The sequence below is a fragment of the Phasianus colchicus genome, chromosome 3 (assembly GCF_987193195.1).
Source record: "Phasianus colchicus chromosome 3, bPhaCol1.hap1.1, whole genome shotgun sequence".
Classification (NCBI taxonomy): Eukaryota; Metazoa; Chordata; class Aves; order Galliformes; family Phasianidae; genus Phasianus; species Phasianus colchicus.
Genome location: NC_143438.1, coordinates 1,970,740 through 1,987,760, shown reverse-complemented (window position 1 = coordinate 1,987,760; position 17,021 = coordinate 1,970,740). Strand labels below are relative to the sequence as shown.

The 17,021-nt window shown below is 42.2% G+C and overlaps 1 protein-coding gene across 2 annotated transcripts; it reads left to right on the top strand.

The window, feature by feature from the left end:
- The first annotated feature begins 3,996 nt into the window (after positions 1-3,996).
- PDIA4 (protein disulfide isomerase family A member 4) lies at positions 3,997-16,107 on the top strand. Of its 2 annotated transcripts, none has more exons than XM_031592025.2 (10): positions 3,997-4,211; positions 8,079-8,250; positions 10,015-10,220; positions 10,725-10,863; positions 11,052-11,257; positions 11,876-12,034; positions 13,128-13,279; positions 13,412-13,571; positions 13,652-13,885; positions 14,489-16,107. In XM_031592025.2, the coding sequence occupies exons 1-10, from the start codon at positions 4,124-4,126 to the stop codon at positions 14,902-14,904; spliced, it is 1,932 nt and encodes a 643-aa protein (XP_031447885.2). In that variant the 5' UTR covers positions 3,997-4,123; the 3' UTR covers positions 14,905-16,107. The 2 variants fall into 2 exon arrangements, with proteins under 2 accessions (XP_031447885.2, XP_031447886.2); XM_031592026.2 differs by having other exon boundaries at positions 3,998-4,211; positions 13,415-13,571.
- The last annotated feature ends 914 nt before the right edge of the window (positions 16,108-17,021 follow it).

Genomic DNA, 17,021 nt, shown 5'->3' with positions numbered 1-17,021 from the left:
TTGCAGCCCAGAAGGCTAACAGTATTGCCAGGCTGAATTAAAAGAGGGAAGGCCAGCAGAGAAAGGGAGGCAATTGTCCCTCTCTATTCTGCCCTTGTGAGACCCCCCTCTGGAGTACTGTGTCCAGGTCAGGGGACCCCAGCACCAAGAAAGATGCAGAGCTTTTAGAATGGGTCCAAAGGAGGGCTATGAAGATGATCACAGGACTGGAGCACCTCTCCTATGAAGACAAGCTGTGAGTTTATAAACAGGAAGGAAACTGACTTGTTACTTGGGAAGATAGCAATAGGACAGGGGGGAAAGGCTTTAAACTAAACTAAAACTAAAATTTTCATTAAGAGTACCGTGAATTGCTTGAACAGGCTGTGCAGACAGGTTGTGATGCCCCATTCCTGGAAGCATTCCAGGCCAGGTTGGATGAGGCCCAGGGCAACCTGATCTGGTGGCTGGCAACCCTGCTCACAGTTGGGAACTAGACGGTCTCTGAGGTCCCTTCCAACTCAAGCCATTCTATGATCAAATAAGTGAGGTTTTACAACTCAACTTGTTGTTTTGTGTGGTTGGTTTATTTTTTGTTTGGTTTTTTTTTGTTTGTTTTTTAATGAGTTTTGAGAGTATTTCCCCAAAATGATTCAGAACTATGCATATATTGCAACGTCAGGTGTGCATTTGCAGCATTTTGATCCATAGTTCAGACTGCCAGTGAGTGGCATTAACAGCATCTTCGTGAAAATCTGAACCAGCAAAGGTGACCCGCTCTTGCTACTGCTGAAACGCATCACCTACTGCCTCACTGTGCTAATATTCACTGTCTGGTCTCCATAAATGTTCAATAAGCATCCACAAATATCAATGGGTGACATTTTTCTGCATGGAGAAACACAATTACACATCTTTGCTTCATAGAATCATAGAATTATAGAATTACTCAGGTTGGAAGGGACCTCAATGATCATCAAGTCCAACCACAGCCTAACCATGGTACCCTAACTAACAACCCTCTGCTAAATCTTATCTCCGAGTACCACATCCAAACAGCTCTAAAACACATCCAGGCACTACTTTCAGAGCAGCCTTCATACTCAAAAACAGTAATTTAAATTTCTTGCACCTCTATTCAGGCCAGTATCAGTGTCACCCTGTGATATTAAGAATTATAATGACTTAAAGCAGCTACCACATAAATTAGACTGCTGTAATTACTCAGTATCCTTGTAAGTTGCCACTCTTCTATTAGACTGTGAAAAGCCGAGTAGGTTCAAATCCATTTTTGAGATTGTAGTAGAGTTTAATAGCAGAAGATTGATGTAGATTAGTTTGTCAATTTTCAGGACTTCTGGAGAAGAATACTGGCATTTTCTTCTTTATCATTTACTGCTGCATGTCCCTTCCACAAATACCAATGACAGCATCCCATAGAATCTGCAGAACAATGTACATACAGTGATTAGTTCCAAGATCACCTTTTGAAAGGGAAAATTTCAGTACAGCATAAAGTCAGTGTACCACTGACTAGTGCTGGAAAACACAGTTACCTTCTGTGAAGATTTTAAGGTAGCTACTGACAACTTAAAACAACAGGAATGACACTCACTAGACATTCCTAACGAAAATATTTTTAAGGAGTATGACTGACTGCTTGTTTCTGAGGATACAAATCTATGCAGACTGATTTATTCCAATTAATGAAAGAGAAAAATATCCAAACATCCAATAATAACTTTGCTCGTATTTCTGTGGAACTTGGCAGCATATGCTTATGATTTTCAACATCGCTTTGCAATGAACTTGCAAGATAATATTTTTCTGTTTTGCATGAAGAAAATTTCTAGCTTTGCTTTGGATATTACATCTTTTTTTGAATTCCTATGTAACTATTAACTCCTTTAATTTCACAGCTGACTTTGTATATATAATACAAAGAAATGGAGAATAGAAGTATTTTAAAAATAGTATGTCACTTCTGTAAACACTATCTAGAATGCTATTTGCTAGGGGCAGATATACAGATTATTCTGAACCCTAATGGCTGAAAAAAGGCTAACACCATTTAGATTATTGATTAGAAATATTCAGCCTCATCCTGAATCACCTTGGTCTGGCAATAGTAGAAACTAACAAATTATAAGGAACTCAAAACACAAAATGCACAAAATGTAATTAATTTTCAAAAGTGTGCCAACATGTGGAATTTTCTGCAGCACAGCAACTATATAAGAAAAAAAATATATATTTTATCCAGAACTGCTCCATAGGTGCTCTGAGGTCATATACTTTCAGTGCTTGTTTGCTCACTAGTGATGTATAGAGCAGCAGTGTTGCACTCTTACACTAAGTTTAGTTTCACCAAGCTACACCACAGATGGTCTCTGAAGAATTAAGTTTCTCTTTGGTGTCTTATTTAGGACCCACTGCATTATCCTGCTACCCCCAATTAATATGATTAGAAGACCAATCAGATTGTGTTTTTTTTTTGCCAAGGTCCTGTTTGTCTAACAGGACTTGCCCAAGATCCAGGCTTCTGTAACACACTAACCCACATCTTCAACAGATCTCTCAGTCAGATAATCAGACTGCATGAACAGGGGTTACAGGGTTTCTGTCTTGCAGATATAGTTCAAACAAATCCCAATGCTATGTTTGTACTATCTGCACTGCCTTTTTCACTGTCTAGCCAGATGATGGTTCTTCACATCTTGAGTGTCCTACTGGTTTCATTTTTCAACTTGGTTAACAAGCATAGACATAAAACGCAATCACCATAAAACTCAGCCATCATAAAAGAAATATAACTATTGACTATTTTATTTAAACTAATTATTTTTAACTGTTTAGCTAATTGAAATACTTCATAATCCTGTATTTCATGTTCTAACAACTAAAGCGACAGTCCCACCACTTCTCCAATCTCCACCAATTCTCCCTTATTTTTTTCTGCAAGCTTTTTGTACTCATCTCCTGACTGTCCAAACAATGCCAGGCCTGACGGAATACCTCTCTCCTGACAGATCAGCTGCCCAGTGGATAACGTCCACTGTGTCGGGATAAATAGATTACAACAGCCTCTCTTTTTCCTACAAACCCAGATGAGGAAGGCAGTAAATATTTCACACACAAACACAACATTCAGTTGTGTTAACCAAACAGTAAGCATCCTCTAGACAACAACTTCCTATTATCTGAGTTATTCCTATGCCAAACGCTGCCCAATCTGACTACCGTTTTACTGCCTATCTACGTGAAGAAAACAAAACTTCAACACGTTATTTTTATAAACACCAAAATCAGGTGGGACCCACGTACTTTTTCAGACCAGGTCTCACAGCAGATCCCCTCTGACTGTATTTCAATTTGAAAAGCTGCTTCTGCATCAGCGGCAGCACTTCTAAGAGACTCGTTTGGCTGCTGCGCGAAGGTCCAGCACGGAGCCCTGCGCTGTAACTGACGGACGAAGAACAAAGCAGGGTATTAACTTCCTTCCTCAGACAAATGCTGAGTGACAACCCAGGAGCATCGGTAGCCCTCCAGAGTAACGCAACGCCTCCTCAGCCCCTCACATCGCGCTTTTCGCGTTACGAGCTCGCTCTTCGAGTAGCTGAAGGCTACGTTATCACAACGTACTGCTAATATTTTACAACTGCTGCACGCCAAACTTATCCTGCCTTATACGCCACCCGCTCAAGGATCAGAAGCTCTGACCGCGAAAAAGCAATTGCTAAATAACCCCAAAACAACCCCGATCGGCCCGTCTGCGCAGCCGCCCTTCTCCCCTCAGGCGGGGCTCACGCTGCGGGGCTCACGCTGCACGCCAGCACGCGGCGCGCCCTCACAGGCTGACTCCGCTCTCCTCCCCTCCCCTCCCGCCCCCTGCAGTTCCCGCCAATCCCGAGCGCCGGTGTTGCGTCCCGACCCCGCGAAGCCCCGCCCTCCCCCGTCGCCGCTCGGAGCGCGGCCGCGCCCGCTGCTCGTGGCGGCTGCCGGTTGGCGGCCTGCGAGCAGCCAATGAGGAGGCGGCAACTCAGAGCAGGCGCTCGGCCGTGCGCGGAGCCTGCGGCCGGTCGGCGTGCGTCCGAGTCGCGGGGGGTCGGAGCGGGGTCGCGTTGTTTTGCTGTGCGGCGGCGAGATGAGGCAGCGCGGGCTGTGGCGGCTGCTGCTGCTGCTGCTGCTGACGGCGCAGCTGGCCGTGCTGGCGGCGCAGGAGGACGGCGGAGGTGAGCGGGCAGCGGGAGCTGGGAGGGGCGGAGGCCGCCGGGCGAGCTGGGGCCGCGATCGGTCGGCGCAGGGAGCAGTCGGTGCAGCGATCAGTCCGAAATTGACGTGAAGCCAAGCTTGCTGTTGGGGAACAACTTGGGCTAGGGCAGTGCGGTAAATGCGCTCAGAGAAAGGCGAGGCTGGTGCTGGTGGTCGTGGCTGCCAGCCCCTCTGCGGACACGTGAAGGGGAAGGAAGGGAACGTGCGGTCAGTGGTTGCTTTATGAAATGGCTATTTGAATCACCTGGCGACGTATGACATGTCTTGACTCTTTTTTTCTGGAGATGGGGTTCACCTAGAATGATAGAATTGCTCAGGTTGGAAAAGACCTTAAAGAGCATCAAGTCCAACCGTGACCTAACCGTACTACTGTAACAATCCTCTGCTAAATCACGTCCCTGAGCACCACATCCAAACAGTTTTTAAGCACGTCCAGGGATGGTGACTCAACCACCTCCGTGGGGAGCCTATTCCAGAGCTTAACCACCCTATCTGTAAAGAAGGTCCTCGCTGTGCTCAGACTGAGAGATGCGATAACGCCCTTCTTAAAAGGAAACTCAGGCAGAATCTGAAAGAGCTGCACCTAAACTCCACAGGCTTTCGTACAGGATCCATTTCACCTGAGGAAAAAATAAGCAGGCCAGATTTCCAGTAAGTGTTGAAGAGTGAAGCCAAGCGTGTGGGTTAGTTTCAGAGTAACCCATCATCCTGCCGGTCAGCACCACCTATGTGAAGTTTTAAAACAAGGGTCAGCTTCACTATTTATTTATTTTTTTAATTATGTACTTTTGTAGAAATTTCTGGGAATGTTTTGTTGGAGTTTTACTGGAAGACAGGTTCTAGCAAAGCTGTTGTTTCATTGCTTTGACCACCTTCTTTGCATGTGGCTTCGAGAAACAAAAATACTTCCTTGCATGCAGCTGCTTTGTAGAATGAAGATCCTTAATGAAGGGCGCCCCAAAGCCCCTTATCTCCTCAGGTAGTTCATGAAGAGCTTCAGCCCTGATATATTACAGGTAGCTCAGGTGGCTGTAGGTGTTGGTGAAGTTGTAGATTCCAGGGGGATGAGTTCGTGGGCTTCCCAGCAACATGTGCTCTGCTTCAGCAAGGGGCAGGATGGAGTGCTGCTGTTCAGTGCCTCCCTCCTTTGGGATGAGGAAGTGCTCGTGGGTATTTGTGTAGCAATCTAAATACCTCCCTGTCAAAAAAAAAAAAAAAAAAAAAAAAAACAACTTGGTGTTGGCAGACAGGCAGCTACTTCCAGTGAAAGATACAAAATTACTTCAGTGGTATATGTTGCATCTTGTGGTTTAGCACTTCACCTCTGCAGAATCTTTGTTGCTTTTCCAGACTCTGAGCATTTCCTGGGCTCCATCAAGAGAGGGGTGGCCAGCAGGGACGGGGAGGTGATTGTTCCCCTCTACTCTGCTCTGGTGAGGCCCCATCTGGAGTACTGTGTCCAAGTCTGGAGCCCCCAGTACAAGAAAGACAGGGAGCTGTTGGAGAGGGTCCAGAGGAGGGCCACAAAGATGATCAGGGGACTGGAGCACATCCCCTGTGAGGACAGGTTGAGGGAGCTGGGCTTGTTCAGCCTGGAGAAAAGAAGGCTGTGGGGTGACCTCATTTCAGCCTTTCAGTACCTAAAGGGAGCCTACAAACAGGAGGGGAATCAACTCTTTGAAAGGGTGAGTGACAGCAGGACAAGGGGAAATGGTTTTAAGCTGAGAGAAGGGAGATTTAGGTTGGATGTCAGGGGGAAATTCTTTACAGAGAGAGTGGTGAGGTACTGGAACAGCTGCCCAGGGAGGTTGTGGATGCCCCGTCCCTGGAGGTGTTCAAGGCCAGATTGGATGGGGCCCTGGGCAGCCTGGTCTAGCATTAGGTGGGATGGTTGGTGGCCCTGCGTGTGGCAGGGGGGTTGGAGATTCATGATCCTTGAGGTCCCTTCCAACCCTGGCAATTCTGTGAGCATACGCTGCTGATACGGCTGTGTGCCTTCTCATCAGGGAAGAAAGGTTAGCATTGTGAGCACAAACAAGACTAGCAGCCTGATGGTTAGAATCAGAGCTGCATGAGAATTGACTGACAAATTTTGCTCAGACTTTTTTTTGTCAGTGGAAGTCAAGTCTGACATGCTTCCCTTTGAAAAGCAACAGGCATGGTACAGCTCACTGGGAGGGAGTTCAGGCACAGACCAACCTTGGACATCTTTTTGTGAAATATCCCTCAGAACCATGGAGCACTGTTAGTAGAAGTTGTGACTGCTGAACCCCTTGAAAAATTGGCTTTTTCACCATGGTGTTCCCAAGTGTAAATGAATGCCCTGGTAGTTCTCTCTGGAAGCTTAATCCTTTATTGCAACTGTTCTGATGCAGCAACAGAGAAGCTGTTGTCCAGTTGTAAAGTTTAGCTTCAATCAGATAAAACAATGCTGAGAAACTTGATCCAAAAACTCCTGTTGTGTGAGAAATGATCTCCTGTGATCTTTCACTTCATCAGACTTGAATATTTTAGTGTCATACAAAGTTGCATTCAAATCAAAATAAGCATATCTTCTGCACGAGTGTATTGTTTTGTGAGAGCTTACACACTTTTTATCTTTTTTTTTCATGGAAAAATGGTTGCTGCTGTTTAATGATATGTGGCGTTTAATGTCTGCAGTGAGCTTGTTGCTATGGTTTGCTCTTGGCCTGAGAATAGGCTGGGAATTCTTTTTTATTGCCTGTACCTTCCCGCTGGATATTACATGCTTCTAATGCTTGCATTTCAAATTTCAGGTGAAGTCAGAAGTATTTTCAGCATTCTTGTCTTGGACAAGTAAACTGCATGTATGTTGTCTACTGCCTACTGCAGTCAGTCGTGTCAACTTAGACAAAAGCCAACTAAACTGTAGATAGTACACTGTTTTGAACAATGAAACTTTCAACTTTCATTGTACTTCTTTTAATTGCTGGAGCTTACAGTGGTAAAAGGTCCTTAGTTTCAATGATGTATGGTTTATATTAGGGATAAGGTATTCTCATCGCTTGTCCTCTGACAGAAATTCCTTTAGAACCATTTAGTAAGATTTGACTAAAATTATAGAAGTTTTGACAAAAATCTTTAAAAGATGTGAACAATCAAATGTTAGAGGAACAGTCTCATCTTCCAAATCAAGGCAGACTGAACTGTCTTGGTGCAGATTTCATGTGTAAACCCTGCTTCTCTAATTTAGCAAGTGTCTTCTCCAAAGGCCTGTTTTGGATTGGTGGTCTTAAGCCAGAGGCCTCACCTGAAGTTCCTGAGGGCAGTTCTGACTCCATTTGTTTCACAAGGGCACCTCGCATCTCCACACATGTTGAGTAGGAGTTTTGGGGTGCTGTGTGATGTTGCTGTGATCCTGCACTCACTCAACAAGTCTGACATTGGATATCAACTCTGTGCCCGTCTCGCCCAAGGAAACGTATCTGATGCCCTACTTTCCCATGATTCAGGAAGATACCAACATACTTTAGTAGCAAGTGTTGCATAGGTTGGAATATATTAATTCTCACTGTGTCTCTTTTAACTTGCTTTGAAGAGCAAAATATGTAGTGAGACTTGGGTGAAGCTAACAGTGTATGTGTGGAATTGAAATGGGGCACGTCAAACACCTGAGTCCAGTTCCTTTGCAAACGTGGGCAGCTGCCGAATGTGAAGGAGGAATTAACCTGTTTTGATGCTTTCTTTTTCTAACTATGAGGTATATTTAATCTGTCATTAAGTTGATAGGCTTATTTTAACGTTAAACTTCACACAACCTAATCTGTACCGATTATTATTTTTTTTTTTACATTTTTCTTTTCCAGAATCTGTTATACAAGAAGTTGATGATGAAGAAGAAGAAGAAGATGATGATGATGACGATGATGATGATTCTGAAGTTAAAGAAGAAAATGGTGTGCTAGTTTTGAATGATGCAAACTTTGACAGCTTTACTGCAGACAAGGACACTGTGCTCCTGGAGTTCTACGCACCATGGTGGGTTTGCAGCCTGTGATGCCTCCTTAAGTGCAGTGTGAGATGGGTGGTAGGAGCTTCTTTGGCAATGTGCAGTCCTAGAAAGTGTGATTGGAAGGTTGTTGATTTTGAGGTAGAAATAGTTACTTGTTTGCTTCTATTTTTTTTTCCCAGTTGTTTTTATTGGAATGGTTTTAAGGAGTGAGAAATTCTTGATGGCATTTTTAACACAGCAGTTGGATAATGTGAAAAAGCAGATATTTGGATTAGGACTGGTTTTAAAGATTTGTACAGGAGTCGTGCTGTGATGTTGGTCCTGGAAGGCCCCTTGCTCCTGTACCATAAGAGTATGTGTCTGTCTCCACAAGTGTCATGGAGATCATTCAGAGTCATAGAATCACCAAGGTTGGAAAAGACTTGCATCGCTTGTGCTGAAGGCTCCTGTGCCAAGGGCAGCACTGTCCTGGCTCTGTCTCTGCTCTGTACCTGTTGTAGAACAGGGATTATTTCAGTCAGGCCCTGAAAGGCCATGTGATGTGACTTGACAGCTTGCTACCTTGTCCTATTGGCCTACCAAGAACGTGTGCGCTCATATAAATAGAGAAAGCTTCCCTAGTTAGGAAGTTGTCCTTCAGAAGTTGGAATCTGTGTCTTTGTTGGAAGGATGTTATGATGTGAGGACACTGCTGCTTTGTATTACTAGTTTTAATAGTGCCTTGTGTACTGCTGTTGTACTGGTGTACGCTGAATAACACCAGGGTACTACAGGGTGCTGTCATGGGTACAAAGATCTTTAGGCAGAATGCATCTCCTCTTGCATTCTTATGGGCAAAAGTAGTAGGATTATTAAAGGGAAAAGCAAGAGTAAATGTTTGCAGTCAAGGTGATTATTTTGTGCTAGTGTTTCAATGAAGAGGGGGGAATATGTTCTTGCTTGAAGTAGACTTGGCTTTTAATTAATACCAGTCTCATCATGCAGGATTCTATCCCTGTTTGGTAGCAGTAGTTTGCTAGCATGAAAACTGAACGTGAAGTATAGCATAAGGATGTGTAAGAACCACAAACTGGTGTTTTTTCTTTTTTTTTCTTCTACATTCCCTCCTGCCAGTTGAGAGACTAAAGAATACAGGCTCTTGCATACTAGTTTCTATCTTTGTTTTCCTTTGTCTCCAGTTTATCAAACTATATTCACTTCTTTGTATGCTTTGTATACTGGCCCTGTTGTGCCAGCTCTTTCAGCAGTAGCTTCTGCTCTTCCCAGAGAATTCTGAGTAGACCAGGTGCTCTGATGCCGGGGTGTGTGTGAGGTGAGGATTCATTAAGGCCCAATTAACTTCTGGTTCATTTTTCTCTTCAGTTTGAATTTAGGATACCATGTAGAGAAGATGAACCCAAACTAGGGAGAAGCTGAAGTCTTGAGTGAGATGGTATCTGGGGGCAGGGAGGAGAAGCACAGTACAAGGTTTGCAACTTTGTAAAAGTAATTACTAAATTTTTTTACAGTGGCTTAGAAACTTAGAATGGAGAGTGGAAAAATAAAAGGTTGGGATTTGTACAAACAGTAACTGTCTGTAGTTTTTCTTGCCCTCACACCACCATCATTCCTCCCTATCCCTCTTCCCACTCTTTCTCCCCCCTTCCCAGATCTGAAAATACAGCCAGACAAATAGTGTTAGGTTGGTGATGTGAACATCTGGCAGAAGGCCTTCTCGAAATGCAGAGTAGCAAAATACTCCTCCATGTCTGTCTTGCATTTGTATATCTACATATGTATTCCTTTGACAGGTGTGGGCATTGCAAGCAGTTTGCTCCTGAGTATGAAAAGATAGCCAAAACCCTGAAGGAAAATGACCCTCCTATTCCAGTTGCCAAAATTGATGCTACTGCAGCCACTGCACTAGCAAGTCGTTTTGATGTCAGTGGTTACCCAACCATTAAAATCCTGAAAAAAGGCCAGCCTGTTGACTACGATGGCTCTCGAACAGAAGATGGTAAGCATTGGTCCTTGCAGTTCTTTGTAACAAAGCAAGGAAGTGTATGGTCTTGCTGCTTGAAGGGGTTATTATGAAGGACTTTGATTTCAAGTTCCATCATGTGAACTAGAATAATATTAGGAAGGTTGAAACTTTGCCCAGTCTTCTAAAGCCTGTTTAGAGGACAATTTTGTTGGTAGTGGGTGGTTCTCTTAGTCATGGAAGACTTCCTGAATAATGGTTTGATTATAGTAGGAGGTATTGTCGTGCTTTTTGAGGGATTGACCTGTAGGAAACAGCAGGTCTGTAAATTGTCAGTGGATATAAAACCAGGTATTTCTCACTTCATGAATGTGTCCAGCTTCATTGCAGTCAGAAGGAGAAACTGCCTTTTCTGTCTCCTTAGAATGGAATTTATGTAGTAATTTCTTAATGTAATAATATGATATCAATTGTTGCATTTGATATACTACAGAAATGATAGTGCAAACTTTGTAACTGAGCTATTGAACTGTTTTTCAGCAATTGTAGCCAAAGTCAAGGAGATTTCTGACCCCAATTGGACCCCTCCACCAGAAGCTACTCTTGTATTGACCCAGGATAATTTTGACGATGTTGTGAACGATGCTGACATAATTCTGGTGGAATTCTATGCTCCATGGTAAGCAAGAAGGCAGTTGCCTCTGCTTTCCTAGCGCACCTGTTCTGAACACACTTGGTGAAGCTGTTTTGCTATTATGCCTCTTCGAAGTCTTCTAAAGAGGCTCGCAGCTCATCCAGTGCAGAGGAAGAAGGTAGCTAGCAGGGCCTGGCTTATTAAAACTGCCCTCCACCCTCCAACTTCCTTAGGTGTGGACACTGCAAAAGGCTTGCTCCTGAATATGAGAAGGCCGCCCAAGAGCTCAGCAAGCGCACACCTCCCATTCCTCTGGCTAAAGTCGATGCCACTGCTGAAACTGAGCTTGCAAAGAAGTTTGATGTTACTGGCTACCCAACTCTGAAAATCTTTCGCAAAGGCAAACCTTATGACTACAGTGGTCCGCGAGAGAAATACGGTATTGTGACTCTTAATCTTCTTAAGGGCTTGACTACAAATGCATAAGGGTATAGAGCATACACATGTGTTCATAAGAATAGCATGGGGAAGGTGAAAAAACATGGTCTTGTATCTACATATGCCATCAGTATAAAGTTGTTTCATCTTTGTAACATCACTCTATGCTCCTTAACAAGCTCCTTTAATATAAAAATAATTTAAATATGCAAGCAAGCAGTATGAGTAAATGGGCAGCCATTAGTTACACTTGAATGCCCTATAAGGGCTGGTGAAATGCTTAATACTAGCCTGTAGAAAAATTAGGAATAACCAAGTGGAATACTGTCTTGTAGCAGGGTCATGAGATGGTAAAGGGTCTAAAATTTCAGAAAGGTGGGTTACTTGAAAGGTCAGCTGACATACCTTGAATTCCTGAAACCAACCTAAAAGAGAATACCAAGAACTTGAAGACTATGACCATTTTTTTTATCACTTTGTTGGTTATTTTGGAAAGATTGCACAGAAATGAACGTGTCAATGTGAAATATACTATTATGCTTTTCTATAGAGTAAGTGCCTGAACCTTTCAGTTCAATAAATATTTAAGCAACTTCTTGGGTGTGGATTTGTCTAACAGGTATCGTTGACTACATGATTGAACAGGCTGGTCCTCCATCTAAGCAGATTCAGGCTACGAAGCAGGTACAGGAATTTCTGAAGGATGGAGATGATGTCATTATCATTGGTGTTTTTAGTGGAGAAACTGATGAAGCCTATCAGCTCTATCAGGAAGCAGGTAATGTGTGCTTTAAATTATTAGAAGCGTGCTTTGTTGAGCCTCGTTGCTCAAGGCTTTGGGCATGGAAAGTTCCCTTATTTAGTCTCTGAATTCAGTAAGGGGAGTTTAAAAAGGGAAAAGGAAGAGAGAGACTCAGAGATGATCTTCCACTTCTATTAAAGGGAGGAAAAACCCTCATGCTAGATCTTGTGCGCGTAACTGAAGTCACAGTAAGTCACAGGAAATAAAATACTCCTGATGTGGTGTCTCTAAAAATACATGATCTACAGAGATGGGAAAATTCTTAGCTGAGGAACAAATCAAAACGTCTTGCTAGGTATACCATATGCTTTTGCTGGTTTTATACTTGACCATTCCAAAGGCTGGACTCTGCTGAGCTTGTTCAGGCTGGGGGAACTTGAAAGAAGAATCATTATCCATCTCTGAATGACTTTAGCTAGACCCTTCCTGACAGTGCTTATTCTTAAAAATTGTTGGTCAAGTTAAAGCACTCTTCAACATGTCAACAGTGTTTATGTGTCAGCGGTGTTTGCTTCCAGTGAAAAGCACTGGAAGTGCCCTCTAATGAACATCTGTGTCTCATGTGATTGAACTACACGCAGCCATTCTTGGTTTCTGTTTGATTATTCAGAGTAGTAGGGGCAAATTCTGTACTTATGCTTGCTTCTGACATTGTTTTCGTCTGGATGCTCCAACATGGAAAGATACAAAACTGTCTCCCAGGTAGCCCCGAAAGAAATGGATTGATTAGGTGACTTCCAGAGTTCCTTTCCAGCTCTGCTCTTATTTGGAAGAAAGCCAAAGAGTAGGTGACTGAAAAAAGCAGCTGCTTCACTGTGTATGTTTTGGAAGCTGTACAGTGCTTTTAAATACTTATTCTAAATCAAATAGATAAGCAGTTGAGTAGCATTCAACTAGTGCTTCTCAAAGTATGTTTTCTCACTCTGTTTGGGGGCAAGAGCTGTTCTCTAAGACCCTGAGTTGTTCCATGCCTGCATGAGTGACTGTCCTTACAGTAACAAGATTTAGGTTGAAAGCCATCAATTCAGTTCTTGGTGACTTTTCATTCTCTTTAATTTGAATCTTTTAGCTAACAGTTTAAGAGAAGATTACAAGTTCCATCACACCTTCAGCAACGAGATTGCAAAACAATTGAAAGTATCTCCTGGAAAACTGGTTGTCATGCAGCCGGAAAAATTTCAATCAAAGCATGAATCCAAGATGTATGTTTTGGATCTTAAAGTGAGTAAGAATATGATTGCTTATAACATGTCCCTTCCTTATTCATGTATGTACTGATACTAGTTTCTGGTACTGTGTAACAGAATCAGTGCTTACATGATGTCTTGTCCCCATTTTTTTTTTTCTTTTAAGCAGCATTCTACAGATGAATCAGAGATCAAAGAGCATGTAGTGAAACATGCTTTGCCTCTAGTTGGTCATCGCAAGCCTTCCAATGATGCTAAAAGATATGCTAAGCGTCCCCTAGTGGTTGTCTATTATACTGTTGACTTCAGTTTTGACTATCGTGTTGGTAAGTTAAGTTTGCTGTTCTTCTGCTTTAGAAGGAAACAAATTAGAAATTACTAACCCTGCTGCATTCTGGTTCTTCAGCTACCCAGTACTGGAGAGGCAAAGTCCTAGAAGTAGCCAAGGACTTCCCTGAATATGTGTTTGCTGTTTCTGATGAGGAAGATTATTCTTCTGAAATAAAAGATCTAGGTCTGCTTGAGAGTGGAGAGGATGTAAATGTTGCCATTCTGGATGAAGGTGGCAAGAAATATGCCATGGAGCCGGAAGAGTTTGACTCTGATGTCCTCAGGCAGTTTGTGCTGGCATTCAAAAAAGGTAAAGGATTGTTTTTCTTTTTTTTTCTAAAGAGCCATTTGCTTTGCTTTTTCCTTCAGTGGATACTCTTCTGAATTATATTCACGTGTTATTCATGGCTGCACTGAAATCATATGTGAAGTCTTAGAATGCTTTATGGCTTAAATCTTATTGGATGTTCTTTGCCTCCCCCATCCTTCCTTTTTTTCTTTAACCTCACTCCATTAACTTTGCCGTTCAAACTGTGCTGTGACATCTAGCAGTATTTTAACAGATGTATTTGGCAAGCCTGAAATGTTCTCGTAGCTTTGAAGTGTCAGGTGATTGTTCGTATTCATGGTTAGAGTAATACATAAATGGCTGTCAAACACATTATGGCTGGATACCTGTGAGCAGAGGGAGAAAGCTTCTAAGGTACTGTGAAACAACTTGTCCATGTTTCACAAGATCACTGTACTAAATGTCATCAGCAAGCTGCAGTGTTTCCTGCAGAGGTGAAATGGATTACTAGAGCAGTGCTTTTCTTTGGTGTGAAGATGTACTTCTTACCCTTTTTTTCTTAGTGGAAATACAACGGTTGCTCTTACTGTAATTAACAATGGTGTGTGTTATCCTTTCTCCTAGGAAAACTGAAGCCTATTGTGAAGTCACAGCCAGTGCCAAAAAATAACAAAGGGCCTGTGAAAGTGGTAGTGGGTAAAACTTTTGATACCATAGTAATGGATCCAAAGAGTGATGTTCTCATAGAGTTCTATGCCCCGTGGTGTGGACACTGCAAGAAACTAGAACCGGTGTATACTGAGCTAGGCAAAAAATACAAGAATGAGAAAAATCTAGTCATAGCCAAGATGGATGCTACTGCCAACGATGTGACAAATGATCACTACAAAGTGGAAGGATTCCCTACCATCTACTTTGCTCCAAGGGACAAGAAGAACAATCCTATTAAATTTGAAGGCGGTGAAAGAGATCTAGAGCATTTGAGTAAATTTATAGAGGAGCATGCAACAAAACTCTCTAGAACAAAAGAAGAGCTTTAGATAAGATGAGGGTGATAAAGAATTCTTTGTACGTTGTAGTTTAAAGAAAGTTACTGACAAAACTTCAATGAGAGAAGAATTCAGCAGCTTGAACAAGGAAATTCTTGAGCAGTAAAGTAATTGCAATATCTCTTTTTGTATTACAGAAAAAAATTCTGGACACTGAACTTTGATACAATTGTCTTGTTTGTTATAGATCTATGGAGGAAAAATACATCATTTATTTTTTTGTGACTACCTTGAGCTTGATTCTTCTTGATTCCAATACAGCTGTGGTTTTTTTTGTTGGTTTTTTTTGTTTGTTTGTTTGTTTTTAAGTTAAAAGAAACTACCAAAAAAGAGAACCAAATCCTTCTGCCAAATAGATTTGTCTGATTTGTTGGTCTGGTTATTTTGGTGGGCTTGGGGGGGTTAGCCAAGCTTTCTCTTGCTATATTTCTGTGTATCTATTGAGGTGACTATTACTGTATTCAGTGCTGAGAGTAAGAAAGGGTGTTGGTTTTTTTTTTGCTTTTTTTTTTTTTTTAAGTGTGGATAAACTATTAAATCCTACTTAGATAAGACAAAGTGAGTTGCTAATTAAATACATTCTAGGCCTTGTCTGCTTTTGCTTTGTGCATCTCTGAAGAATGGATGATGCTATAGTACCAATTTTTTCTAATTGAATTCTAATTACAAGTTCATATTAACCAATTTATATATGTAGTCTTCTCAAAAATAATGTCTAGTGGAAGTAGTGCTTGGATTTTACCAGATCTATGCATTGATGTCTCCTTTTTAAGAGGAGAAAGTGTTTGCTGGTGATTCTCAAGGAAAACAGGCTGAGATATTCTCAGTGACCCCTGGAAAAACACCAATTATCATAGTCTCCTCTTTTTCACTGTAGCTTTCCTCTTCTATCCCTAAACATCAGATAAATATTAAGCTTAGGCAGTGCTTCATCTTTAAGACTCAGCCCAAGTGTGTTGCCTTCACATCATTTGCTGTTTCTGTTTACAGCTTTTCTGTAGAGCCTTCAAAAGCCATGATCTTTGGTAAGTGTCTCTGCATTGGCAACAGATTGGACTTAGCTGAGCATTAACTAATGTTAGGGACAATGTTTTCAGCTTTAAAGAATGTATACAAGTGTAATAACACATTCTGTCCTGCGTCTGCCAGTTGCTATCAGTATCAGAAAGAAGTAAAAACAGACCTTCTAAATCTGTTTTCAAGCATAGTTCAGTTTCTGTCCTGAAACAGATACTTTGCCTTTAGGAAGCTGGATTGCACTTGTTCTTGTGATACATTAGTTACAGGCTTGCAGAGATTTATTCCAAAGCAGATGCCTGACCAACAGGAGAGCAGGGATAAATATAGAACATGTAGAAGGGAGGGGAAAAAGTCCCTTCTTGGTGATGAATATTACAACTAGGACTGATGCTGATTTCTTGGGACTGTGTCAAAGCTGACAAATTCCCACCTCCTCCTTTAGCTGCGAATTTACTGCTGGTGCTGTGCTGCTGCTGTATATCTTTGCATCCCACAGGAGGTGGTGTGGACAGAAGCCACAAACAAAGTTCACCAGCTTGTAGAAATTTTTTGCAGCAATACAAGGCGTGCTGGCACAGTGCTCCTTCACACTTTCCCTAACTTCTGCATGTGGAGGCACCCAGGGTCACCACTATTTCAGAGCCTAAATTATTTTTCTGGGGTGGCAGAGCTTAAGTCAGAGCTGTGTCTCAGAGAAATAAACCTAGCTGTAGTATTACTAATTTAATTTCTATGTGTCTGTGAGCTGAAAGAGCAGGCGCTGTTACCACTGTTGTGGGGTTATAAGTATCAGGGAGAATGAGGAATTCTTTTCCTTATGTTTGTGTCATTTGGCTGTATTTACTACAAGTGTTTGTGCTACCTTAGCATTTGTACCCCATAACTGTTGTATTCATCTTCACTGCTTTTCAGTAAAGTAGAGAATAGTGTTGACTTTGAGAACAGTCACACTGGAAAGCAAACTGTTTTCCTGTATTGTGTTCCCTGCTGTCAATAATAGACTTTGTGATGCTGAGTCCTGTGCCAGTGTTCTTGCTGGGATGGCTTCATTATTAAGCCCCTGCTGTATAGAACTATCTATGTGAAGG